The 27,726-nt window shown below is 38.7% G+C and overlaps 1 protein-coding gene across 8 annotated transcripts; it reads left to right on the forward strand.

Annotated features, from left to right (window-relative positions):
- Positions 1 to 27,080, forward strand: TCP11L1 (t-complex 11 like 1). Of its 8 annotated transcripts, none has more exons than XM_039355975.1 (13): positions 1 to 503; positions 2,493 to 2,647; positions 2,761 to 2,853; positions 3,748 to 3,763; positions 5,381 to 5,549; positions 9,620 to 9,752; positions 10,792 to 10,912; positions 12,101 to 12,321; positions 12,852 to 12,988; positions 15,967 to 16,154; positions 23,942 to 24,123; positions 24,747 to 24,919; positions 25,398 to 27,080. In XM_039355975.1, the coding sequence occupies exons 5-13, from the start codon at positions 5,396 to 5,398 to the stop codon at positions 25,604 to 25,606; spliced, it is 1,518 nt and encodes a 505-aa protein (XP_039211909.1). In that variant the 5' UTR covers positions 1 to 503; positions 2,493 to 2,647; positions 2,761 to 2,853; positions 3,748 to 3,763; positions 5,381 to 5,395; the 3' UTR covers positions 25,607 to 27,080. The 8 variants fall into 8 exon arrangements, with proteins under 8 accessions (XP_039211909.1, XP_039211908.1, XP_039211905.1 ...); XM_039355971.1 differs by lacking the exon at positions 3,748 to 3,763 and adding an exon at positions 2,113 to 2,203 and having other exon boundaries at positions 3 to 503; XM_039355970.1 differs by lacking the exon at positions 3,748 to 3,763 and adding an exon at positions 2,113 to 2,156 and having other exon boundaries at positions 3 to 503.
- The last annotated feature ends 646 nt before the right edge of the window (positions 27,081 to 27,726 follow it).

A 27,726-nucleotide genomic window follows, 5' to 3' on the forward strand; every position in this document is an offset into this window, starting at 1 on the left:
CGTTTTGCTTGCGACGCATATCTCCCCGCCACAGGAGGACACATGCAGGAAGGCGGGCGGAACTGGGTGCTGAGCCCGTGTCTGCTAGAATCGGCTCCGGAGGATAGAGCCGGGCCGATCTCCTCTCGACAGCTCTGCAGAGTAAGACTTTCTTTCCTCGCCCCGTCTGAGAGCAACGCGGTCCGCGGACTGGCACTTTTTGCCGCCTTGCCATTGCTCATCAAGACTGCGCGCGCGCCTCGGCCTTGCTCTCCCCTCGGCGGGGCGCTAACATGGCAGCGCTCTGCGGCGGACTGACAGCCCTTTCCGCCCGCTGCAGATCTCTGGTTGGCCGTGAGGAGAACCGCGAAGAAGCTCCGCGGCTGGTCTCCCGTGTGGCTGCTGTTGGTACTGCGCTGCCGGCGCCGCGCCCTGCCCCGGCTTTCCGCTCTCCATCCCACCTCGTTTGGGAAGCTGTTTCGCAGCGGGGGCGAAAAGTTCCCTCCGGCGCGCTGACCGCGCAGGTAAGCAAGCAGCCGGGGCTGGGTGGAAAGAGAGAGACTTCGCCCTGGGAGTCCTTTCTCTCTCGGTACTAAATGGGCTATATAGGAGTGGGGGCGTGTGGCTTTGGGAAACGGAAAGGCCTCCTGGCTATTTGGGAGCAGCGTCAGATTCAACGGTGGGCTTAGCCGGGGTTGTAAGCCCCTTCGAGGCCGCAGCTAAACGGTACTCTAAATAAAAAAATCCTGTCGCTGCAGCAGAGATGGCGAGAAGAACGATTTATTCGCCAGTCGCTGCAGCGCCGTGGTCAAGGGCTTCTTTCAGACTCCCCTTTCAGACGCTCCTCCCCCCCCCCCCGGCTCTCAGCCTTGGCCTTGGGAGAAAAATAACTGTTACGTTGGAGGAAAGCCCGTTGCCCGCGTCTTAACTGGAGAAGATGGGGCGTTTTATCCAGCTGCAGGGTATAGTTATGCCTGGGCGGAGTAGGAACCTGGCTTCATGTTTGGAAAGGGTAGCACGCATATTACTTGGATTTGTTTTACGAACAAATGGGAAATACCTGCTCCCATACAAACTTAGTTGAATTCAGTGGGGCCTTCCCCCCCCCATACTCAATTGAAGTCTTACTCTTTTAGGTGCTGTTGGATTAATGGTAAGGGTATGTGTATTGACAGCAGTGGAAGTTTCCCTTCCTGCTCCTTTTCTACAGCTTCCCACTGTTTGGGCTGAGCCAATACTCTGGAGCAAAGGAGGAGGAATTTTACCTGGAATAGATTGAGGTTGGACAACCTTGGATACAAGAATGAAAAGATTTCAAATGTTGCTTCTTTATCTCCAGTTCTTGTGTACCTTAATTCCTGGGCTTATGAAAGAACAGATGAGAAACAGGGTTGCCAGTGAAGTTCCTTTAAAAAAAAAAAAACCCAAGATTTCACACTGTAGCCCAGATTCTACACAAAATCCCAGCAAACATAATACATCAGTTTTAAATTCAATTATTTTTACCTGTTAATTTACCCATTGCTAGCAAGGTTTCCTAAAACAACCAAGATTTCACCCTCAAATAAACCCAGATTTTACACACATACACACACACACACACACGATAACAAATACAATCAGTTTTACGTTATTTTTACCTATTTAATGCGTACAATGTAATGTAATGTATAGAAGAACTTAAAAGTTCATTAAATATTAAAATAAAAAATCTACAAACCTAGATAGGGAGTGGAAAATCAGCACCGGCAACCCTGATGAGAAGATAGAATATTTTCATATTTTGTGTGTGACTCTGACACTGAGAAAGGTTCTGAAGAAAGATATATATGTGTTGTTGTGACTGAGATTAAGGCTTGGTATGGGCAAGGAAGAATGTTGGATGAAAAGGAAGAAAACAGTAAAATTTATTGAAAGTTTTTTTAAAAAATTAAAATGTCAGTTCAGTATGGCAGCTATAAACCCTACTCCTTTTTAATGCATGTTGTATGTGTGGCCGTGTAAAAAGATGGGGTTAAATCTTTTCCTTTACCTTTCCCTGAGGATAAATCTGTTTTCAAATGAAAAATTGATCTGGGTTTGTATGTTGGTTACTGTAATTGCATATAAGAGTATTTATAAATGTTCTTTCAGATCTATTTAGCATCAAACAATCTCAAGAATCAGACTTCTTTTGGGTAAGAGCCTTAAGCCAAGTTTTATGGAAACATTGTTTTACAATTAGGTAAGATGATTTGGAATATGTTTCTTGGATATTTATCTTGTAAAATCCCTCAAATCAGATCTGCATAATCATTTTTGATAACAGAACAGAATAACAGAGTTGGAAGGGACCTTGGTGTCTCTAATAGTCCAACCCCCTGCTCAAGCAGGAAGCCTTATCCCATCTTAGACAAATGGTTATTCAATCTCTTCTTAAAAACTTTAAGTGATGGAGCACCCATAACTTCTGAAGGCAAGCCAGTCCACTGATTAATTGTTCTAACTGACAGGAAATTTCTCCTTATTTCTAGGTTGGTTCTCTCCTTGATTAGTTGCCAGCCATTGCTTCTTGTTCATTTTAATAATTCATTTTGGTAATCAGTTTTGTGGAGTAATTAAGGAAAAAAGGCAGTCATTGAGAGAAAGTGCTGGTGGCTTCTGTCTTAAATCCCTACAAATCATTATAGTAAGTCTAGCATTCTCTGTTTGTGAGAAACAAGGTTTGTTATATATACTTTCAGCTTCAACCTTTGCTTGTTTTTTTTTTTTAAATGTAATTCTGTTATGTTTGTCTTACAGAACTCTAGATCCTGTTTGGTTTTGCTGGCTTGAAATTATCATCTTTTTTCCTATAAAAATTCATATCTTATTACAAGGACGTTAAAGTTAAAAGTAAGTGTTTATTTACATAGCAAACAGAACTAGAATGATAAAGAAAATTGATTTCAGTAATCTGACTTTTATTCAGATGCTGATTGTAGAAATAAAGGTCATTTTTTAAATTAAATTTTATTTTATTAATAAAAAGCTGTATCATTTTTAATATTTTATTGATGATATACAGTTGACCATTATCTATGCAGAAGATTTTATGAAGTATCATTCACTTGATTTATGTCTACTTCCTAGAGGGACGTTGCTTTCTGGATTATAAAAGACTATTTCTTTTGACAAGATTAATTTATGTTTGAAATAATGAACTAAAATAGGACAAAGATTTTGAGCTAGATTATTTGTAGCCTCCAGTTTTTAAAACACTGCGGCATACTGCATCTTAACGTTTGTATTTCAGCATATATGTGTAGTTTGTTAAAAGTCTAAACTTACCTTGCAAGAGATTTTCTCCTATTGTCTGTTTAGAATAAGGGACTTCCTTATTGTAAAAATATAAGCTTCTCAGAAGAAAATTAGAACTAAAACATGGGTTCAGATTTGATCTTGAGATTTATACAAAACATGTTGCCCATATATGCGTGACAAAATGCATTTGTATTGATTGTTATGTGCAAATCGTATACTGAAGTTCAAAAGTTTCTGCAGTTTCCTAACATGAAAAAGTGAGTTCATGTATAACCTTTATTATATGAATTTAACATTTATTCCTCTGTACTTTTGAAAGTACAGGAAATTATTAACAGGAAAAGCTATTTACATTCTGTCTATTTTCATTTTTTTTAATGTACTATGAGGTTAGATTTTTTCTTTTTCTGTACCTCTGTCATGGTTAGAATGTTTAAGGGATTACATTTTGCCGTCTGTTCCTTTTCAATTGCTGCATTGTACCAGGATCTGCAGTGAGTTGGTATGTTTGTTTTGGTTATTCTGTCTTTACCTCTAGCTATAGGAGACTCTAATATTGTAAACAAAACACATGTGCTAATAGTCTCTCAGAGAAGGAATGTATTTTGAAACATCAGTATTTTGAAGATAGGAAATAATTTTCCAATGTGTGTTTGATATGCACAGAAACCTAAATATATTTTGGATTTCATAATAGGCAACTTTTAAGCTTAAAATGTTGACAACTCTATGTGCAAATAGAAATATACATCAGTTCAATCATTATGGAGTAGAAAAGATTGATAGGCTATCCTTCCTTTGCCAGTCACTTTTGAATATAAAACAGTAAAAATAAACAGTAATTGTAAACAAGAAATCGAATAGATTGGTAGACATTTTATTTATTTGCTATTAAATTAATATAGCCGTCCATCTTACATACTTGACTTGGGATAGCTTACAATAAAACAAATAAACAATGTATAGACAAATATAGTATTTCACTGGCCTGCTTGGCACTCAGTATCCATAAAGACAGCTTATCTGCTTTTCTCTGGTGGCAGAGTTATAGATCTGTTTGTCTGTTGCTGGTCAGTATGTCTCTATGTTATGTGTATAGCCATGCCAGCTATTCTTCTCGAATAAAAAAAGCACAATAGGTTGGTCATGTGACCATCGCTTTTCACTTAGCATCATATCTCTTGGTTTGTAATTTTCACACAAAGTAGGGTGCTATCCCACTAGCCAGCATGGAAATGCAGCAAGCAATGTGTTTTGTTTCATTCTGTGCCGGGCAAGAAGATGACAAAAACATTGTTCTTCACACTCTGCTCAGAAGTCTGGGCCTTGCAAAAAAGATTTGTCTTTCCATTAGCAGTCAGTGCACTCAGAGAGATTGTAATTATTTATGTTTTGGACAACTAGATGAATATTTAATCAAAAGACTGAGAGACAAGGCCTAGCAGGATTTCCTCTTGCAGGGATGAGAAATGATATTGCGTAATATATTGTTCTAGTTTAATTGGAATCAATTTGGTCCATAGCCAATGATATATGGCATTCAGCTTTGAAGTTAATTCTTTGGTTTGTTTGATCTTCAGAACATTTACTTCATAGAATACTACTTCAGTATGGCATAAGTTCATTGATTGATGAATGTTGCTTATTTTATCACTTGATGTCTTAGATACTACATTTATCTCAAAATAAGGTAGTACCGGATTTAAGGTTCCCTATCCCAAAACGAAAAATAGAATAAAAAAAATTATAAACAAACACAAAGATCTTGTGCAATGCTCTTCTTTCCCACTGTGTCCACCTATGGTTGTTAGTTTAATCTGAAAGTAATCCTAGGATTTTGTTGTTCACCAACAAAACTCTTCATCCAACTTGTGTGTGAGTATGCTTGTTAAATGAATATACTCCATACATGTAATTCTTAATCTGCTGAATCAAATATATCATGCTGATTTTAAAAAATAAATAAATAATGATTGTTATAACTGCTTACGGTGTTATTTTAATATGCTACTTTTCTCACCTTTAACAAGTAGATGCAAATTTGTATTGAATAATGGTTTAGTGTAGAATTTGACAGCAGTGATAAAATCATATGGATGTTTAATTCCATCTTTTTCAGCCACCAAAATTGAGGATGTCTCAGGATCCAAACATACCAGATGTAACTGAGGGAAAATCAGATGTGTCACAGGATAATCAACAGGACCATGTGGACAATGCAGAGCAGTGCGTCCGAAAGAAGATTCGACAGAACACACCAAGTCCTAGTAGAAGTAGTATATCTGAGGGTAAGCAAAATTATTCCAATAGAATACTTTTTATAATGAGCAAAACAAGGTTTCCTTTTGATCTGCACATCTATGTATCCTTCTTCTGAAAAATGGAACATTACCCTCACCTCAAAAAATCTCAGAAACTGCTCACTATTAATGTGTTTTCCAAGAAAATTACCTGTATAGGGATTGGGGCAAAGCCTCTTTTCTGCAATGGTGAGACCTTTTTCTTTACCTAATTCCTCTATAGAAGAATCTTTTCATTAGCCAGATTAAATGCCTTACCATTTATGTTCCAGGAAGGAAGATTCAGCAGTATGCCACCACAAGTCCCCTGGGCCCTTGCCCAAACAGGATGATCAAAATACTCTTGGACATTCTGTTGCACTGCCCACTGCAATTTATTGCTCTGAATAAATTCTGTTCCTACTAATTTCTTGCTTGGTTTGGTTAGAATTAAAAAATACCTGCATAAATGTATAGGGGTTGCTATCATTGTTTGATTATAATTGTTATACAACAGCTTTGAGATTAATTTTGGCAGCACCTACTGGCAGATTTATCTCTGCCTTGATGGTTGATAATATTATTAATTTCTTGTGGAAGGTGTTTCCTTTTGTTTTTTTCTGACCACATTGTGTTTGATATTTTGGTCTTGATCATAAATTAACTAAACTAAACACATATTAAATAAATATGTATTATGTATACATTAGAACCTTCACTACGATTCTGTACCGTGTCCCAATAAATGTTGAAAAACAAACTAATTAGCAAGTTAATGTCTGGCTAACATAAAACTTCCCAATCTTCAGTCTTCCAGTCTGGGACATTTTTTGAATTAAGAACTAAATGCAGATTCTATTTTGCATTTCTGTTTCATCCTGCACAGATGGCCCTTTGTTTATCCTTGATCTCTGTTTGCCATTAACTATCTCTTATTCATAGTATGGATATGATAATGAAAATAATAGTGATAATCAATACATTGATAAAAATGCCAAATCCAGTCCAAACACCTGGCTGAATGTGCAACCAACCATAATAATATAATTTCTTTACCCAACATTTCAATTTCCTTTCCTTTCATTTTTAGATGTGTCACAGTTATCGTTTTTGTGACCATGTTTTCTCAGAAAAGAGATGAAAAGAGATTGAGTATGGAAAATTTGAATTGAATCCTGTTAGAATTATGTCAACATCATAATTAAAGGCTTCCTGGTATTAATAGCAATAGCACTTAGACTTATATACTACTCCACAGTGCTTTACGGCGGTTTACAATGTCAGTATATTCCCCCCAACAATCTGAGTCCTCATTTTACTGTCCTCAGAAGGATGGAAGGATGAGTCAACCTTGAGCCGCTCAGGATCAAGCTCCTGGCAGTGGGCAGAGTCAGCTTGCAATACTGCATTCCAAACACTGTGCCACCATGGCTCTTTATAAAGATTTCCTTATACTTAGCATGCTGTACTTGTATTTTCCTTCTAATACCCAAAATATTGGTCCTGATAACTGTACAACATGATCGGTTCTTAGGAATTGTAACATAAAACATTTCAGACTATACTTAAATTGCTGGATTCAGCTGTGTTTGTTAATTAATGTCTATAATTTATTCATTAGTTTTGTATACCACCATTAGTTCCTGTATTGGGTGACTTTAGGCAAGTCACTCTTTCTCAGCCCAACTTACCTCACAGGATTGCTGTTTTAGGAAAAATAGAAGGAGGAAGATATGTTACAGCAATGGCCAAAATTATGGAAACCTTTTGGGAAAAGTGTACAGTAGAAATGCCACCTTTGGTTAAGTTTCCACCAATTTTTCTTCTCTTTATAAATGTAGTCTTGTTCACTTAATAATATTATTTTACATCGCTTTCTGGGCAACCAGTCAACTCTTTGCACCATTACTTTAATTTTGTTACGTTTTACAAGCTCCCTAAATAAAGAACACAAAAAAAAACCAACCAACTTGATAGCAATCACATAACACACTGACAAATGTCCTCCTCTCAGCTTCAATACATGACATCAAGAACTGAATCCTACTGTGATCTGATTGCTCATTGCCAAAACAAGATGACACCTGACTGGCTTTCTAAGCACTCATGTTCATTGGCTACAATCAGATGAAGGAAAGCTACCTAATATTAACCTAAGCAAGTTGTGCTTCCTTTTTCTGGTTATTTGGCTATAACTTTTCATAGAATACAGTACAGATAATTGAACAAACTCTATTGCATTACATTCTTGATTAAATTATCTTTCCATTGATATATAATTTTATGGTACTACTCCAAAAAGAAAAAAAGTGGTGTTATTAGCCATCGAACCTCAAAAATATAATTTTCCCAAAAGGTTTTCATAATTTTGACCACTATGGTAGATATGTTTGCTGCCTTGAGTTATATAAAGGTGGAATATAAATAAATATGAAGTAAATATTGATAAAGCAGTGGTTGGGTGATGCTCATTGAGCCCATCTTTTCTCCCCATGTGGCTTCATCCTCATCATTTCACTCCCTGTCAAAATCTAAAACTGTAAGAGAATTGCATTGAGAGACGTTGACAAGAGGCTTAGAACAAAGGACAGATCCTTATCTGGTAATATCAAGAATTGGTTTGGGGTGAAAACAGACATGAGAGAATAGGAAGGTAAAGAAAGGAATGAGAATGAAAATAAAATGACTATAAGAACAGAAAGTATGAGTCCTAAATCAAAAAATAGATGACTCTCCCAGTGAATGAAAAGTAAAAAAAGGATGATATTCAAGCCGCTTATAACAGCATGAAAATAATTATTTGACAGAGTGCCATAGAAACATGGGGAATTTGGCAGGCAGATGGGCAAGCAGACAGGCAAGTAGTTAGATAATAAGAGGTAGCTGAATAATAAAAGAATTATATTAAAAATGAGGTTGTAAAAAGATTTCTGAATTTATATTTGTGCTACGCACAATATTTGTGCATTATGGTTAATGCATACACATAAGAGTTGCAAAGAGCATTAGAAGAAACAATAAATGAGGCTGAGAAAATGAATTGATTTGGATGTGAATAAGAAACTTGTTTTAGAAGTCAGTGAAAAAGGATAGAGATGGGGCCTTCAGCAGGATGAATAAATTAAGAATAAAAGTGATAAAATAATCTGAGTTGAAAGTAAAGTGAAAAAAAATAGAGATTTGAATAGGAATGATTATGATATGTCAGAGAGTGAAATTGAAAGGAACTATAAAAGTTAGTGTCCAAGAAAAGAAAATTATGAAAAATAATTTAAGTACTGTGAAAATGCTGAAAAATGATAATGATGCTGGTATAGCTGCTGTAACTGATAAAACTTTGAACATTGGCTGTGCTTTGTTTATGAATGGCAGTGCAGTTTTTTTAACATATGTGAAGGTTGTATCTGTGCATGATGACTAGAAGAATGCTTATATTGTTTCCTCATACAAAAGATTAATGTAAGCATTAGTAAGGTTTAGGAAGATTCTTGTCAAAATTCCGATTGAGCAAATGAGCAAAATTTGAGAAGGGTCAAGTAGCTTTATGTCTGGCAACAATGTGCAGACCAGATCTGAAATAATTTGATCATATATAAAGAGTGAATGAAGATCAAATTGTACAACAAATATATGAAGAAAGAGTGAGCGGGATGAGAAGAAAAAGAAGACCAAGAACATTGTTTGTATGTGGAGCTTATAACACCCTTAAAAACCAGAATAGTGAAAAATTTAAAGAACAAAAGACAATTACTATGTAGATGTGATTAAAAGCTAGGATGACTTGCAAAACAGAAATGTGTTGACTAGTATGAATGATATTAGCATAACAAGATTGGGATAAATTATGTCAGTTAATAAAAAAGAAAAATTTTACATAGTATTTCTTATTTCTCTTCTCCACCTTGCATAAGGATTTTTTATTTTGAAAGGGAATAGCATAATGGGTACATATGTATAATGCATGGATTATATTACAGCTTCAGGTACTGTATAGCTTGATTGAAATGGTCAGATTGTATGTTGAATATTTTTCAACTAGCAGGATACACTTTGCTGAAGCATATTTCCTCGGTCCACAGCTAGCCCTCCTCAGTTTGTGTCAGTGGAGGAACTGATGGATACAGCAAAAGGTGTTACAAACATGGCCTTGGCCCATGAGATTGTTGTCAATGGAGGTTTTCAGATTAAACCGGCTGACTTGCCAGAAAACAGGTAAGAGGCCTGTTGTGGGTTGAAAAAATTCTAGAGCTGGGTTGTGATTCATAATCTTAAAGGAAAAGAAGCATGACCAGTGGCTCCAAAAGTGAAGTCACTACTTCTGTTAAGAAATAGATTTGCAACATGCTCAGACCAATGTTGTGGAGGTTTTTCAGAAATGTTCTACACTCCGTTAGACTCAGTCTTAAAGAGAGCATATTTTTCTTTTATGGAAGAATACCCATGGAAACTTTAAGACTGAAAGAAAATATATTAGGACATCATTATTCATTTTTAAAAATGCAACTGCAAATATACAATATGAAATACACAATGTACAGTAAATGAGCAACACAAGTATTGTATCAGTTATTAAAACACAATAAGAATTGGGCAAGTCATGCCCAAGTGTTGATTGCTTTGCAGAAGGAAGAATAGTTATCATGAATGTTTTAATGTAGAAAAATAAAAATCCTTAAAATCATGTATTCCAAGTTGTGCCACTCTTTCTTTATAAGTGGTATCTTCCAGAGTGCTGTCTCCCAAACCAGGCCAAGCATTCCATTATTTCTTTTCATAGCACATTTTATTGTTTTAGCAACTGCCAGCAACAGTGAAAAGGTCATCTATTTTTTAAAAATGGAATTCCATATAGAGACAAACATAGGATAAAGGCAAACAACTCTTATGGGGGCTTGTTTTGTACATTATACATGGAGCTTTCGAGACCTGGGTTAATTGGAGCTCTTCAGCTTCTTTGGTAGCCATTCCCTTTCATATATATGAATGAGTGATAAAACCTGAGTTTCTCTTACTGCCATCATAGTCACTGAGCCTAGCAAGAAATTATCTTGCCTTTTTCTTCTTCATTGTGATTTCCTCCTGAATACATAATCTGTGTGAGTTTGTTGGCAAGAGATTTACCCATGCCTTTCTTTAATGTGTTTCTCAGTTAACTGCATATCAGAGTTGCTTTTCTTCTAAGTCCCATAAGCTGATTATTTTTATATTAATGTTAATGACTTAGTTTATTTATCTTCATTTTGCTTACCAGTCTTGAAAAAAGAGTAAGAGATATTGTCCACAAAGCATTTTGGGATTGCTTGGAAACGCAGTTAAAAGAAAACCCACCTTCATATGATCACGCAATTAAACTTGTAGGAGAAATTAAAGAGGTAAGATAGTATTGTCATTTGCAAAACTTTGAATGTTTCTTGTCCATCTGCAAATCTAATTATTTAAAAATAACTGAAGTAGCAGCAGTCTATATGCAGCTTTAATTGTAGAACTAGTGATCTCCAAAGTTTTTTGAATAGCTAGTCAGCCAGAGTGGGGGATAGCAGTGATGGCAGGAGATGGTGATAAATTTGGAAAGTCCAAATTTTGTTCATGTGACTGGAGGCATTGTGATGGACAGAAATTTGAGGATTGGTCATAAGTCCCTTTGTTCAGTGCCATTGTAACTTCAAATGGTTGCTGAACATTAAGCAAGGACAATTTATATGTGTTATCTTCCAAATGATCTCATTTACATTGTTGCTAGTACTCTAAAGTACTCAAAAACAATGGAGTAGTATACATGGATTACCAAATGAATATGTAAAAATGGGCCTTTGTGTCCCATTTTGATTTATAGATGCAGTTTTTGGAACACTGGAATATGGTATGCTGAGTTAGATGAACTCTGGTTTGATGCATTAAAGAAAGTTTCTTAAAACCATGATCTATTTGTTTTCTTGCGCTTTGGAAACATGAATGGGCGATGCAAATCCTTTATTTGTAGTTTTGAAATACCTTTCATTACTTTGCTGTCTGCTTCCTTTAAGACCTGCCAAATATTGCTCTAAAATGAATGTACAAGGACTTTTTATTTTCTAATTATCTGGTTTATGACCTGACACTACTAAGTCATTACGCTAGTCATTCTACAATGCCAGTTTGGCTGTACAGTGGCTATAATCTTTTAGAAAAGCCTTTGCCTTCTATATTGAAATTCTGTCCATAGCTTCTTTGTAGCTTGGTATTGGGAGAGAAAAGTGTTGCAAAAAGCATAAGGCATACAGAGAGAATTGCTTAACCTTTGTTTCATTTGCTTTTTTTCAATTTTTCCTAATTAAACTGTTAAAGAGGCTTTAAAAAAACAACAGAGCAAAAATCTATATTCAACTGCATCTTGAATGTAGTTGGAGAAATGTCCAATTTCAATAAATAAAACTTTGAAACCTATCATTTGATCTTATATTTTTATATGACCTCTTTTCATAATAACGTAATATTGTTGTAGTGGTTTTTATTTTTGAATGGTGACGTCAGCAGTGTAATTAGTACTAGGAGCTAACCAAAAGGACATTACTTTCTTTCAGGCTCTCTTGTCTTTTTTGCTGCCTGGCCATACTCGATTAAGAAATCAGATTACTGAAGCTCTTGATCTGGAGCTGATAAAACAGGAGGCTGAGAATGGTGCCCTTGACATTTCTAAGCTGGCAGAATTCATCATTGGAATGATGGGGACACTCTGCGCTCCAGCGAGAGATGAAGAAATTCAGAAGTTGAAAGACATCCATGAAATTGTTCCCCTGTTCAGGTGCTAGAGAGGAAAAAGGGGAAAAAGGAATAAGTCTTCAGTTCAAAATGGCTTAAACAGCCACATCATTTTAATAGGCATTAAATGCTATATGGGCTACTTGAATATATTTTCTTCTTCGTTTTTTATTGGGGATGTTATGTTAGGAATGAAGAAATTTGGAATAATAAAGGAAGATTGTTCTTTGGCTAAGGATAATTCTTGTAATGTTTTACAGTAATGTGTATTTCCAGTTCTTTAAGGTGAAAGTTCAAGCCCCTTATAGCAAATCCCAACAAAGTAAAGATTCACACAGTTTCATTTATGAGGTTTAAGGTAAAGAAATGGGAGATTATCATGCAGAGTCTTGCAAATTCAATAAAACTTGTACCTTCATTTATGAATGAATTTAATAGTGGGCTCTTTGTGAATTGTTTGAATCTCTTTTTCCCAGATTAGCTCCCAGATTTCTTGACTGTTCAAAGTTTGCTTTATTTTTTTAAAAGTATGACTAAATCTTGAAAAGTTTAATGTCTTTTTATTTTTTGCAGAGCAATTTTCTCTGTGTTGGATTTGATGAAAATGGATATGGCTAATTTTGCTGTCAGTAGCATTAGGCCACATTTAATGCAGCAGTCAGTAGAATATGAAAGAAAGAAATTTCAGGAACTGTGTGAAAAACAGCCAAGTACGATTTTTCTTGCCCTCCTTCACTAAATGATAAAATGGAAATTATGAAGTGGATTCAGCATGAATATTCAATTTCATTTTAACAACTTACTTAACTGTTCAGTAATCAAAAGAATATTAAATAAAAACTCCATAAAATATGCCCCTGATCCCTGTTTTCCCTCCCATCCAAAATGATGCAAATCAAAACAAATTAAATACTACTACCAAATGCCTGTATAGTCAATGCTATTTCCAACGTCTTTATATATCATAATTCCAAATAAAAAATTACACCCGATTTCATGCAATAGCTGCTATGTAAATCTGGCAGCTATTCCCCAAAGCGGAATTTATCTCTTGCGTTGGACCATTGTAAATGTCCTGGAAAAAATGGGCAATAATGGTAGCCATAATTATTCAAGTGTTTTAGTGGTGAAAATGAGTAACTAAATGGGAATAAGAAATGGTGGCACCTATCAATTTTATGATAAATGCTGTATATGACCCCTTCCACTTATGGACCTGATTTAAGCCCTTCCTGGCTCCTGTTTGGGGCTAGGTGTGTGTGATAACCTGGATTTGAGAGATTATCAATATTTTTTTGGATTTAGGTTGTTGGGAAAGGTTCTGAAGCACATGAGTATTTAGCTGAAGAAAAATTTAGATCAAGTAGATAATTCACACTTTTCCATCATGGTCCTAGGCATGGGATAGAGGCAGCATTGATCTAGTTGGTGACTTTTGTTGGGATCTTGATGGGAAAGTGCACCAATTTTGTTCCTTCTTGACTCTTTTTGATACCATTGACTTGTTATCCTCCCTGAGCATCCATGGAGGTTGGGATTGGTGCACTGTTCTTTAGTGATTTCAAGTCTAACTCAGTGGCCAGTTCCAGTCAGTGGAAATAGGGAAAGAGACATTGGCCCACTATTGTTCCCGTGGTAGGGTACCAGAGAATTGATATTTCCCCCTTGTGATTAACATCTGTATGACATAGCTGTGAAAAGTTTTGGGTGCAAGTCATTATAGAGAGTGGTGGAGTCTAGATGAGGTTCAAAGTAGTTTCATTTATAAAGCCCTTTGGCTTAACATCTAGTAGTTACAGGACTACCTATCCAATTGGGTTCAAATAATCACCTTCCCATGTTTTGAAGAAATATTTGAAAAACTATTTGAAAATAGTTTTTATTTAACATTAAACATATTCCTTTGAGTTTAAATAAATAAAATGTAATTTACTTTTCCAACATAGTTAATGTTCTTGATTGATAAAATCTCATGAACTTGAGGAAAGATGAAACAAAGTTAGACTTTACAATCAGTTCCCATTAATACACATTTTAATTAAATCTTCTGTTTTCTCATTTCTTGACCGTATTTATCTGTGGACTTAAAATTCAGATGATAATGAGTACAGAGCAGAAGAGCAGAAGAATCTAGGCCCTGAATCTGTTTCTTCCTTTTCCAAGCTTCTAAGAAGTTTTGAACATGGATTTATGATAGTAGTGTTTAATTTCTTAGTATCAGGAAGGAATATTTTGCTGACAGAATAAGAGTCCAGTATTAGCTCATCCTGTACCCACTGAATTCTTTTTGAATTACAAATAATGTAAGGCGTTCCAATAAAAAAAATGATAGTCATATGTTTAACATGCCTTAAAGTCCACTAATACCAAATAGTTTCCTAATAGTACCGGATTTTAAAATAATTATTTATTTATAAATAATTCTTCATAGGGTATTAAAGCACTTCAGGACATTGGAAATGTTTGAAGCAGGGCTTCCATTTTAGGAAAAGTAGTCATTTTAATTATAGCTCTTCTGCCAAACAGTGACATGCTGCCATGACTTAAATTCTGCTTTGATCTTTCACAAGAAAAAATGTTGTTCCTTTCTGGATCTGTTTGAACTCTAGTCATTGATGTGATCTATTTTGTGAGGCTTCTCTAAAATGGAAAAGCAAAGGACTTTGCTTCCATACTTCCTGATTAAACCTTCAAGGTGGGCTGTTTGCTCCAGGGAATGATGCCTTCTGTACTCATAAATGTGTGCTCATTTATGCACCGAAGACTGTTGAAGGTCAGCAGAGTAACCAGTTGGATCACTACATCTCTGATGTAGTACCTCATCAGTTGGAGCACTTCAAAGTCTTAATCCAAGTAAAGTGGCCTTTTAAAGTGTTTGAGATTTTACACGGACTGAAGAATTAACATTCTTTAATTGATGTGAATTCTTTGTAGTTTTTTTTCTCAATTACACTTAAACATTTGGACTAATGTATAGCCCAATATATTCTTGAAAATGTTTGTAGTTATTTAACTTGAGAAATTTACTAGAAATAGTCCATATAAATGGTTACAATCCTGATGAAAAATATGTTAGATTGCCTTATCAGTCAGGCTGTATTTAACAACCTGGGTCTGTAGGAAGATGTTTTAAAAGTATAGCTTCTAGGGACAATGGATGATATTAATATGACAACAATAATAATCTAGACTATGTGTTTATATTTTTGTTTTAACAAAAATATATTTTTGTTTTATTTTTGTTTTTAACAAACCTAACAGCCAACCAATTAAACAAGTAAATTCTTTTAATTTGAAAGTCCAGAAAAATTAGATGAATTGGATGGAATGTTGGAAAATACAAATAGCACAGACTTTTAAATTACCTTCTGACTCCCTTTTTCAAGTATCTGTCTCATCAGAAATCAATATGGAATAACTAAGAAGTGGACTTTCTTAGTTATTGAGCCCTGGTTAGTACCTTCCAAAGATACAAAGCCAACATTTTATTTTTAGGCTTGAAAATGTATTCTTTAAATTTAGCTCTGGTTTTTGTATACTGAACTATATTGCAATTACTTATTTTATAAATCACTCTGGACTCTGGAAAGGCAATATACATTTATCTTAAATGAATAAATGAATTGGTGGGATAATGACGGGATGAAAAAAAAATCACTCTCTCTCTCTCTCTCTCTCTTTAAAATAGATTCCTTAGATTTTGTGACTGAATGGCTGCAAGAAGCCATGGTTGATCTACAGTCCAAAGTTGCCTGTGCTAATAATAATGATGCTGCATCTGCCAGTAAAGTTCCTGCACTGAATCCTGTTGCTGTTCAAAATCATGCATATATCCAACTACTCAAGTGGAATCATCTGCAGAAACCTTTTCCAGAAGTAACTATATCTGTAATTTCTGAAGTCTAGATAACTGTGTGGAATCTTAGAACAGATTTTAAATCAGCCTTGTTCTTAACCCCTCCTGTTAAGGCAATGAAGAATTTAATCCAAGAATGTTGTGTAATGGAGTTTGTCTTTTGTAAAGGAAAAGAAAAATCTCCATCATATTAAACTTGAAGTTTCTTTTAGTTTGTTTACATTAGGATATTGGGATCATTGAAAGCCTTTTAAATTAAATTGTATTACACTTAAAGAGTTGATATGTAGAATGTTGAGTATTATATGTTAATTAATGTTAACATTTTAGAGCTTTGTTTGGATCTTTTGCTGGTAACTGGATTGAAGAAGACATTACATATTTGACTTGACTATTGTTAAGAGATAGTTTATTGGATGAAGAGTTTTATATTTTTAGGTAAGAGGCTGCAAAGAGGTTGTGGAATTGTTTATACTTGCATTGAAGATGGGGAGAAGTCACTTACTTGGGAGTTCTTTTTACACTTCTTTTTCTTGCATTTTTTTCTCTTCTAATTTGTATCTTTTATTGCTCTAAAACAGGGGTCCCCAACCACCGGGCTGTGAGCCATTCAGAACCGGGCCCCGGAGCGGCAGGCAAGCATGCATGCACATCCCCACTTGCATGAGTGTACGTGCCCACCGCTTGACGCAACTGGAGCTGTGCACACACGCTTGCCAGCCACTCATGGGGGACCCTCCCCTCTTTCCCCCCTCTGGTCCGCAAAGCCGAAAAGGTTGGGGAATTCTGCTCTAAAATTTGTAATAAAATTATTTTTAAAAAAATGAAAAATAAGGCTCCATATGTATCTAATAAATAAATGTATCTTCATGGGAAAAAATAATTATTATTCTTCATTAGAGAGCAAACCTATGTGAAATTACATATAGATGATATTTATACTGGATCCTTTATTTTCACAGAGAATTAATTGCCTTTTTATTATTGTGTTTCTTGGAGTTTTAAGAAAAAGGCTATACCTTCACAAAAACAGTGCATCTGAGACAATGGAATAATTTAATAGCAATATCAGTAAGCTTACTGATTATTTGAGAAGCTGCTAATACTTGTGCAGTTCAAAGCAGCACTGACAAAGACCTCAACAATGGGACAAATGAGAATTCAGTTTTGAGCTGTCCCAAAGGTGCTTTTACAAGAGGCAACTTGACTTCCTTTGTTTTTCCTTGAAGACATTTTGCTTCTGATCCAAGCTATTACCAAAATGACACTTTGTCTTAGACATATGCACCTAACCAAATACAATGCTTACTGCATGAATCAGTTCTTGGAATGTGGTCTAGATTATATAGGTCAGAGGTTGTGGTCCCAAACTACCTAGGATTTTAAAGTTAAAACCAGAATTTATGAGTTGTATCAGTCACAGATATTGCTGTAAATAAATTAAGTTTGGATGATTCTCGAGTTGTTTTGATTGCTGTTTTGATACACAGAGCATGTCTTGATTTATGAGAAATTGCTATCTATATTGGTTTCCGTACTAATCAGCTAATTAAAAACTGGAACATTCTGTTCATTGGTATATGAACTTTGCACAAAATGATTTAACTACAGCAGATTTACAACCTCGGGATAAGTGATGGAATCTAATATCTTTTATAATACTGTGAACCTGGCAGTGTTCAACTTTCTCATGATTTTTAATTGAAGAAACTGAATGGGATATTATAGAGAAGTGTATCTTGAATTGAGATATAATAGTAATTGACCAGAAGGAATTATACAACTTTTGATCCTTTGGTCTTGTGTAATTTTACATTTGCTTTTCTTCTTATTTCTCTGAAAATTATCTGGAATAGTTTGGAAGTCAACTGTATTAAGAACTCTGAATAAACCTACTTATGTTAGGCTATGAGTTCTCCAGCATGGAAGGAATGTAGAATCCATGCATGGGTATTAGAAGTCCTCTAGCCCAATCAGACCAAAGAATCAAAATTGCCACACCCCTGCTGGGCCGGACCATGCCCCAGTTTCTTTTTGGTCTCAGCCCAGAAGAGACGTGTGCACTTTGGTTCCCGGTTTGAAAAAAAGATTTAGAACAGGTAGTATTTGCCTTTACTTATTGTGTGGATTCTTCGTTTCTTTGGCCAGATAGCCAGCGCTGGGCTCAGTGCTGAACTAGCTGGCAATTAGATTGCCTTCCTTGCTGTCAGCAAATTCGCCGCTGCTCAGCTGATCGGTGCGATCGCCGCTTCCTACGCAGTGCGGCGATCGGCTTTTCTTCTGTAGTCTTTACTGTTTCCTTTTGCCTTGATTGATTCTGCCGGTCCCTCTTCTGCTGTTTTCTCCCACAGAATTTGTTTTCTTTTGCTTTTTCTTTCCTCCGGTCCATCGCAGGCGCCATTTTGAGGCTCGCTGCACTTTTGCTTTCATTTTTCCTTTCCTCCGGACTGTCGCAGGCACCATTTTGGGGCTCGCCGCACGATCGTTCCCTTCCCAGATGATTTCAGTTATCTATACCGTTCACCTCCCTCTGCAGTCAGGGCAGTTGGACCCTTTCCCTACAATTGACCAGCAAGGGACAATGTTTTTACTAACCTTTGCTGGGGGTATAGGGGCTCCTATATCCCTCATTGTGTCCCAGGCCCTGCGCTTCCAGGATCGCGGACATCATTTTAGGCTACCACGTGGCTGATAGTGGAATTCCAGGTTTCATTCTTTCTCCTGTTTCATTTTCATCTGAACCTAGAGGTTTCATTTGACACATACAGTGTTAAACACTTTCCAGATTCCAGCCTGCTAGATTGCCCCAACATTCTATTATAATAAATTGGGTTGTTTCTTACCTTACCTGTTTCCGCTGTCTGCATTTAGTGGTCTGGCAATTGCTGTCCTAGCCGCCACTAAGTGACACACGAGGGTCATCCATTAAAAAACTAATAAAATAAAATAAAAATACAATTAAATAATAACAACTCAATTGTTTACAGTACTAAGAACCAAGGACACTGAACAATTGAAACGAGAGAGGGCAGCTCCCTTGGGTGGCGCGCAACTTACATCACGCAGTGTGACTCCGCACTTAACGGCGGGCCGGACTTCACAAACTCTTGTGTAGGCCTATACCACCTAGCTGGGCCGTAGCCTCATCTCCTGCAGACCAGGACAGCTTCAGAGATCTTCTGGAAAACTCCTGTTTTTTATTCAAAATGGCAGATAATACTGTTCCACAGGCATCCACTTCCAGTGGAAATAAGAAACACAAGTCACCCAACCAAGAAGCGGCAGCAAAGGTCAAGGCCAAGACTAAACGGGCCTCTAAGATGGCAGAAAAGCAGGCAAGTAGCAGGCATAGGGCTTTGGAACGACAATTTTCCAAGGCCCAACAACGTGCAGTGGAGGTCCAACCATCTTCTACTCCCCCCCTTACATCTACAACAGAGGGCCCATGACCCTCACCCTTTGCACGGGTTTGGTCCCCTGAACAAGCCCTAGGAGATGGTCCCTTACTTGGATTCAACCGGGATCACCTTTCTCTTTTTGAACAAGATCTGAGGATGCAGGTTCAAGATCCGGTTCCGGCCACCGAAATCATCTCTCCCACAGTGGCTTGTGGAACCCCGGGGTGTTTCTCTATTATGCCTCAGATTCCGTCGGTGTCTTTCACTTCTACAGCGGCGGGTCTCAGGTCCCCAGAGCAACCTTCCTTTACTGTTCAGCTCCAGGCCATGATTTTGCAGGCAGTGGCTCAAGCTTCTGCGAAGGCCCTACTGATCCCAGGGCCGTCAAACCCCCCTCCGTCTACGGGGATTGCACGGCCCAGGGATTACGAGTTCCCAGATCCAGCATCACCACCGCATTCTGGCAGCAGCGAGGTATCCGAATATTCTGAGCAGGTCCTCAAAGAGGTACTGTGGTCAGATGATGAGGACACCCCCACGGAAGCCACTCCTTTGGTAGGCGTGTTCAATCCTTTCCCTTCGCTTTTACGCAAGGCCTGAGTCACCAGAAAGATCGAGCCAGTGAAATCCCAATTAGGATTAGGATTCTGGCCAGAGTAGTGATCTGCTGTTTTCGGAACCAGTCACAAAGAACCAGTAGATACTTTGCCCTTCTATGTTTTTGAAATCAGTTCAGGATCAATGGGGTTCTCCTGGCATCTTCTCGGCCCTTGGGGGAATAGACTGCAAAGTTTTAGATACGGTCTCTACTCTCAATGATGTGCTGGAGGTCCCGGGAGTAGACTTTTCTCCCATCTTGTCAGATTGCAAGATCCCGGGGGATGTGTCCGAGACTCTGAAGGCTGAGGACAAAAAATCCGAGGTTTCTTTCCGTAGAACGCACCAGGCCTCGGCTTGGACGATAAGAGCTTCCACATCAAACTCCTTTTTCGCCAGGATTTCACTGATGTGTCTTCGCGAGCTTCAGTCCAGGATCTCCCTGGACGAGGTAAGAGTACATCAGGATGTCACAAAATTACAGGAAGCACTAGAGTACATGGCGGATGTGTCCTTGCAATCAGCCAGATTTTCGGCCGGTGCCATAGCCTCTAACGTAGCAGCACAAAGGTTATTCTGGCTTAAGAACTGGCGTGCCAACACTAGGCACAAATGGAGGGTGGCTGCTGCCCCGTATCAGAGTGGTCGCCTCTTTGGGGAGGCCCTCGCTCCTTACCTGGTGGAAAACAGGGAAAAGAAGAGAGTACTCTCTCATCTTTTCAAAAGAACAGGCAGGCGTTTCAATCCATATAACCGCCGTCCCTGCTTTCGGGCAGGCTCCGACCAGGCTTCGGGGAGCGTATCTAGGCCCTTTCCAGCAGGGCCAGACCGTTCCTTGGACCGGTCCGGCTACAGAGACAGGCCAAAACTACAATTTCAGAACAAGCGACCATTTCGTAGTAGGGGAGGTCGTCCCTTTCGTAGGTCAAAATGACTCGGAACGGACTCCTCCCATAGGCGGCAGACTGGTTTATTATTTCCACAAGTGGGAAGAAACACCACGGACACTTGGGTTCTCACCATCATCAGGGATGATCTGTCCCTGGAGTTCTTAACGCACCCCCCTTGGTGACTTACCACCTGCCCCCTGTCACGAAATCCCATAAAACAGGACCTTATGAAGGAAGCCATTCAACATTTACTAAACATAGAGGCCATAAAGCAGGTACCGTTAGACCAATTGGGACAGGGGTTCTACTCCATCCTCTTCGTGGTTCCGAAAGCCTCGGGGGGATAGAGAGCGATACTCGATCTCAAGGTCCTAAATTCATACTTAGTGTATCACAAGTTCAAGATGCAAACTCTTTGCTCCATCTTGGCCAGCATTCGTCAGGGGGATTTCCTGACGTCAATAGATCTTACAGAAGCATACCTTCATATTCCCATACGTCCGGGTCACAGACAGTTCCTCAGATTCATGTATTCCAACCATCATTACCAATACAAGGTCCTGCCATTCGGACTATCGTCAGCCCCCAGGGTCTTCACCAAAGTCCTGGCAGTTCTTGCCGCACAGCTCAGGTTGATAGTGGTCTGCATTCAGTGTTATTTGGATGACATTTTAATACAGTCCTTGGCACTGGATGCTCGGTCGGACATGGCACTAATGGTCAAGACTCTTCAGGATCATGGGTTTTTGATCAACTTCCAAAAGAGTCACTTGACTCCAACTGTTGCACGTAGGCGCAATAATAGATACGAACCTGTGCCAAGTTTTCTTATCTCAGGAACGTCAAGTCAGCATACGCACACTGATCCTCAAAGTGCGCAGGGACAAATGGGTGACCCTAGTCCTACTCTCACAGCTGTTGGGGAAACTGATTTCATGCATTGCCATAGTGCCCTGGGCCAGACTCCATGAGACAGCTCCAGTGGTTTTTGCTTCCCTACCAGAGGCAAGGCGTAGCCTGCTTTCCCCAGAGGATATGGGTCCCAGCACAGAAGCTCACATCCCTTCTCTGGTGGCTATCCCCGGCTTTGTCCAAGGGATCCCTTTTCAGAGAACCAGTTTGGGTAACCTTGACCACGGACGCCAGTCTATTCGGATGGGGGGTACACCTCCAACTTCAGTTTGCCCAGGGCCAGTGATCTCAGCGGGACCTCAAACAAAACATCAACTGGCTAGAACTCAGAGCTATACACCTGGCACTTCGCTTCTTCCACAAAATGATTGCGGGTTGCCACGTCTTGGTCCTGACGGACAATGTGGCGGCAAAGGCCCATGTAAACAGACAGGGCAGAACTCGATCTCGGGCCCTGATGCCCGAGGCTCGGCTACTGAGATCATGGGCAGAGCGGAATCTTCTGTCTCTGAAGGCGGAGCACATCTCAGGGGAAGCAAATCGGCAGGCGGATTACCTGAGTCACTGCACGGTCAATCATTCAGAGTGGCGCCTGCATCCCCGCCTCTTCTGGGAGATCACACATTGGTTCGGGCTACCCGACCTCTTTGCTTCCCCAGCGAACGCCCAACTTCCCCGGTTCCTCTCTCGGTTTCCCTCTCGGGTCAGAAGGGGCAGATGCCCTCCGCAGTCCTTGGCCGGAGGGATTACTATATGCTTTCCCACCTTTCCCTCTGATTCCGGCTGTCATCAGAAGGCTGTTGCAGGAGCAAGCGGAGCTGATATTTGTGGCCCCTCACTGGCTGAGGCGACCATGGTTCGTGTATCTTGTGAACCTCGCCGTAGCTCCTCCGTGGAGAATTCCTCCAGAGCGGATAATCTTGACACAAGGAGTCATATAACATCCGGACCCGCAGTGGCTCCAATTAGCCACCTGGCATCTGAACGCCAGTTCTTGACATGGGGATCTTACTCCCCCAAGAGTAATATCAATGATTCAGGCTTCTAGGCGGCCAGCAACAGATCGGATTTACGATGCCGCCTGGAGAAACTTCTGTCACTGGTGTAACCGCAGTAGTTTGCCAATTTCTTCTGTCACTATCCCGAGGATACTAGAGTATCTTATGGACAGCATGGATATGGACTTAACTCCCAGGGCGCTGCGATATTACCTTGAGAGGACTGCTCCTTTTCGTAAATCTGAGGCACTCTTTGTCTCCTTCCGTGCGTGGTCCAAAGGTCAGAAGGTTTCTTCTTCTACTATTGCTCGGTGTATTAAGGCCTGCATTACAGAGTCATACCAGGTTTGCTCCTTGCCAGTTCCAAGCAGTCTAACGGCTCATTCCACGCGCAGTGCTTCCACATCAGCTGCGTGGCAAACTCAAGCTTCTATAGTTGACATCTGTAGGGCGGCGACATGGTCATCTCCTTCCCCTTTCATCTGTCATTATAAGCTCGACAAATTTGCTTCTGCAGAGGCCTCTTTTGGCCGCCGGGTCTTACAACAGGTGGTCCAATCCGGCGCCAACACTTGACCGGTCTGCGTCCCACCCGTGGGGTCATATGGCTTTGGTATATCCCATGTGTGGATTCTGCATTCCTTCCATGCTGGAGAAGGGGTGTTGTCTTACCTGAACGCCTTTTCTCATCATGAGGAATGTAGAATCCACCTGCTCCTTTCAATTCCGCAGTCAGGTCAGTGTCAGCAGTCCGGGAGCCAGCATGTCACACAATCATTGGCTTCGCCCTTTTGAAACTGGGGCATGGTCCGGCCCAGCAGGGGCGTGGCCACTTTGATTCTTTGGTTTGATTGGGCTAGAGGACTTCTAATACCCATGCGTGGATTCTACATTCCTCATGCTGAGAAAAGGTGTTCAGGTAAGACAACGCCCCATTTCTTGCTTACCACACTTTGTCATTCTTTATATTCCAAGCTTAGATCCATTTTCTGTGCTGAAAATATTTTTGCAGACTGTGTTAATGGACCAAAGCCGTTTCCAGGAAATGCAGCTGGAATTGGACCAGCTTATTCTGATTGGCGCTATTCTTCTGGTCACATTCAATGCAGCAGGCACAGCTCTTTCTGATTTGCCAGCTTTTACCAACAAGCTCAAAATGGCTATCCAAGTATTGTTGACAGGGCTACACCTTCCGTGAGTACCTTGCAGATTTTGGTCACTTATGGTATGAGGCTGAATGGTATTGACATGAAGCTTAGGCCTACTTATTTGAAAGGATCCATATATTTTCCCCAGCTTTTCTCGATAATAAAAAGCCTTACAATTATTGGGAATGTTATTCTCTATAAACCGCTTGGTAGATGTTTCTGAACTTAGAATAAGGAACCTGCTTAAAATCAGCTGACCTCAACCTTACCCAAGTTGGTCTATTTGGCCTACAGATTCTGTGTTCCCAGCCAGCCAGCTAACCTAAAGCTGCCAATGAACTCAACATGTACATTCTGAAAAATGCAGGTTTGGATTTCCCCTCCCCCAAATCATAATTAACTCCTAGTGTGAATAGGAAATGCTACTTTCCGTCACTGTCATTTCTTTATGAATTTAATTTCCTATTATATTTACAAAGCACAAAAATGATGGGACAGTTTCTACCAATGCCACTTTTCTTCTTCAAGGTTTCTTATTGGTTTTTATTTTGGGACAAGGCTTATGATTTTGCTGACAGATAAATCAGTTTTAAATTTTCATATGAGCTATTCTACTGTAATATATGGAAGCTTTTATCATTCTTTAATTCTTCTAACCTTTGTCTTTAGTTCCTTCAATTTGGGTGAAACTTTGGCTGTCATAAGCGAAAAGATTTGTGCTGAAGTTAACAGTTGCCTTTCCCAGCATGGCTTCACACCGTTTACACCTGAAAAACTGATTGTGCTTAAAGGACAAATCCAGGCTCTTGCCAATCCTGACAATGCTGTATGCAAACTGATAGGTACGCGCTATAGATAAAATGAGTTTTGTGTAATTTATAATTGTCCGCAAGTCATATTCATATTTGAGCACATGCCATAAGTTAATGTTATTTAAAAAAGGAAATTATTTGGGATAACCTTTGTGATAGGCCATCTCTTTTATATACATAAACAATTTCTTTTAGCAAAGTGAATGAACTAATGGTTTTAAAAAATTAAGCAGCTTATCCTAGGATAATTGCAGATATATAAAAAACATATATATTTTATATCTTTGGATGCAATTGGGACACAAAGATGCATTGCGATGTTTGGCGTAAAAAGACAATTATGCTGAAGGAACTTTTATTATTTATTATTGGGGTAGATTTCTTGAATCAAAAGGCAGCAGAATCCTTTAATTTATTTGACACATAAGTTTAGTTTGGCTCTAGATAAATTAACAAGATAAATTACGACTTTTTAAGTTGTCTTACTAACTCTCTTTTTTTTCTCAAGATTCAAGGATCCAGTTGTTTTTAGAGAATTACCTTGCTTGTGGTCATCAGAAATCGCTTCCTCCTGTGCTTGGTGGATTGGGCCCAATTCAGAGAGAGCTGGAGGAGATTGCTATCAAGTATATTCGCCTTGTTGACTACAACAAGTTGGTTTTCAGTCCTTATTATGATGCAATTCTCAGCAAAATATTGAATAAAGAGTTTCCTTAGCTGTGAAGAAACCTGAAAAATGCCAGATCCATTTGTATGCAGTCCCTCAACAATAGGGCTCCAGTCCAGGACCAGAAGGCTGTTTTAGTCTGCTTTTACTCTTTTTTGGTCAGAATTATAGGCTGGAAAATGGAAGCTTCCTTCAGAGACCCGCTGTTCATTTAGGATCTCCACAATCAGTTCTGTCATGCTCTGTACCCTTCTGTGTCACCTCTCCCTACACAGCCGACTGCTATTGAGAGGCTTCTCTTTAAAACATTACTTGGGGCAGATACATTAATGCATTTAGGGTAAAATGCAGTATCTCAAGAATTGTGCTGCTCACGCTCCATGGGACTTTTCCAGAAGTCCCCAGCATGGTTCACTTACATCACCGCATTCCACTTGTTCCTTTCAGCCAGTAGTTTAGGAATACAGATAAGTTTAGGAATCAAGTGATTTGCTGTATTCTGTCAAAGTGGAATCATACATGGAAAAAAATTGTGAATCTATGCTTGGATATTGTTGCAGGCTCACTGTGGTTACCTTTCATCTATTGAAGAAACATTGAAACCTTTAAAGAAACAGCTTTCCTAACAAAAATTTCCAAATAATTCGATAGCAGTGATCAAATATTATGTAAAATATACATAAAATATTTTGGCTTGGTATGCAGTATAACCTTATTAGCCATAATGGCCATTGAAATTTCCACATATTCAGAGTTTGAATATTGGTAGTTAAAGCACTTTATATGTATTCTGCGAGCCAAGGCTCTTTTGTGTTTCTGCGAGCCATGGTTTTCTATAGCATTTGTTTCTGTACCGGCAGATACTTGGGCAAAATCATATATTTTTGTAGCTTATTTTCCAATTCTTTATTTCCCTATTCATAAGAATGCTATCCTGTAGGCTCAAGGAAGTATTTTTTTTTTTTACCTGTGAGAACTCTTTTGAAAAGAGCAGTTTCTCAGTTTTCTATTAGTGTAGTTTTTCTCTGCAGCAAATACAAACGAGACCTTGAATAAGAATTTTTCACCAGATATAAAGAGAAAATGAAAGGAGGTTTTAACCATTAAGAAGGAAATAAAAATGATAATCTCAGAGAACAAGTAAATAATTTCGTAGTTTCTTAGTTTTATATTAATGTAGTATAAAATGCTGCTAAAGACAAGCATACCTTTATAGCTGAAGCAGTTGAGTAAGATCGGTCCACTGAATGTTATTGAATATTATTTACATATGGAAAGTTTGGGATTAGAAGAGAAGACCGATTATAGTCCTAATTTATATCCTCCTTAGTAGTGAAAATATGAAACTTCTAGTTCATTTGCTTTTTTAGTTGCAAATACTGGGATTAGTGCACCTATCTATCTAGATCAGTGGTGGTGAACCTTTGGCACGGATGCCAGAGGCAGCACTCAGAGCCCTCTCTGTGGGCACGTGCACCGTTCCCCCAGTCCTAGGCCTTCAGCTGGGTTTTATAAAACCTTGCTTTAGGCCTCCACTGTCGTGTGCCAAAAAAAAAAGTTCAACCAGTCAGTTTCAACTTCTCGCGGGAAAAAGATCTTGCAAAGTTGGAATTGATTGATTGAATTTTTTAGTCCCATCCAGTCTGCCGCTACTACTGCAGCCACGCCCACCCAATTGGCCACGCCCACCTGGCACTCGACGATGCATAAGTGGGTTTTGGGTTGCAGTTTGGGCACTCAGTCTCTAAAAGGTTCGCCATCACTGATCTAGATGATAGTAGACAGAAATGGATTCAGTCTCACCTTCCCTGTTAGGCCCGCAGCACAGAATTTCACATGCTCAGATCTGACTCTGCTTAATCCATAGGGAAAAAAGATGCTTCTATGTATTCATTGCTCTTGCTCAGTTGGATGTAAAACATTTATTGATTTATGTGTTACATAAACATGTAAAAGTTTATGTTTATATGATTCAGATGTTAAGATTGTTAAGATAGTGCATTACTTATACAATTATATTCCAATACATTTATTGAAATCTGCTTGGCTACTTTAAAAACTAATTTCAAGAATTCATAAACATGAAACAATATGAGTTTTTGAGAAAATAACTGGGTTTCCGAAGCAGAATTACTGGTGGATTGCTTTCCAGTGTTGAAGTTTAATAAAA

This window comes from Crotalus tigris, unplaced genomic scaffold (genome assembly GCF_016545835.1).
Source record: "Crotalus tigris isolate CLP2741 ecotype Arizona unplaced genomic scaffold, ASM1654583v1 scf7180000018777.2418813, whole genome shotgun sequence".
Lineage (NCBI taxonomy): Eukaryota > Metazoa > Chordata > Lepidosauria > Squamata > Viperidae > Crotalus > Crotalus tigris.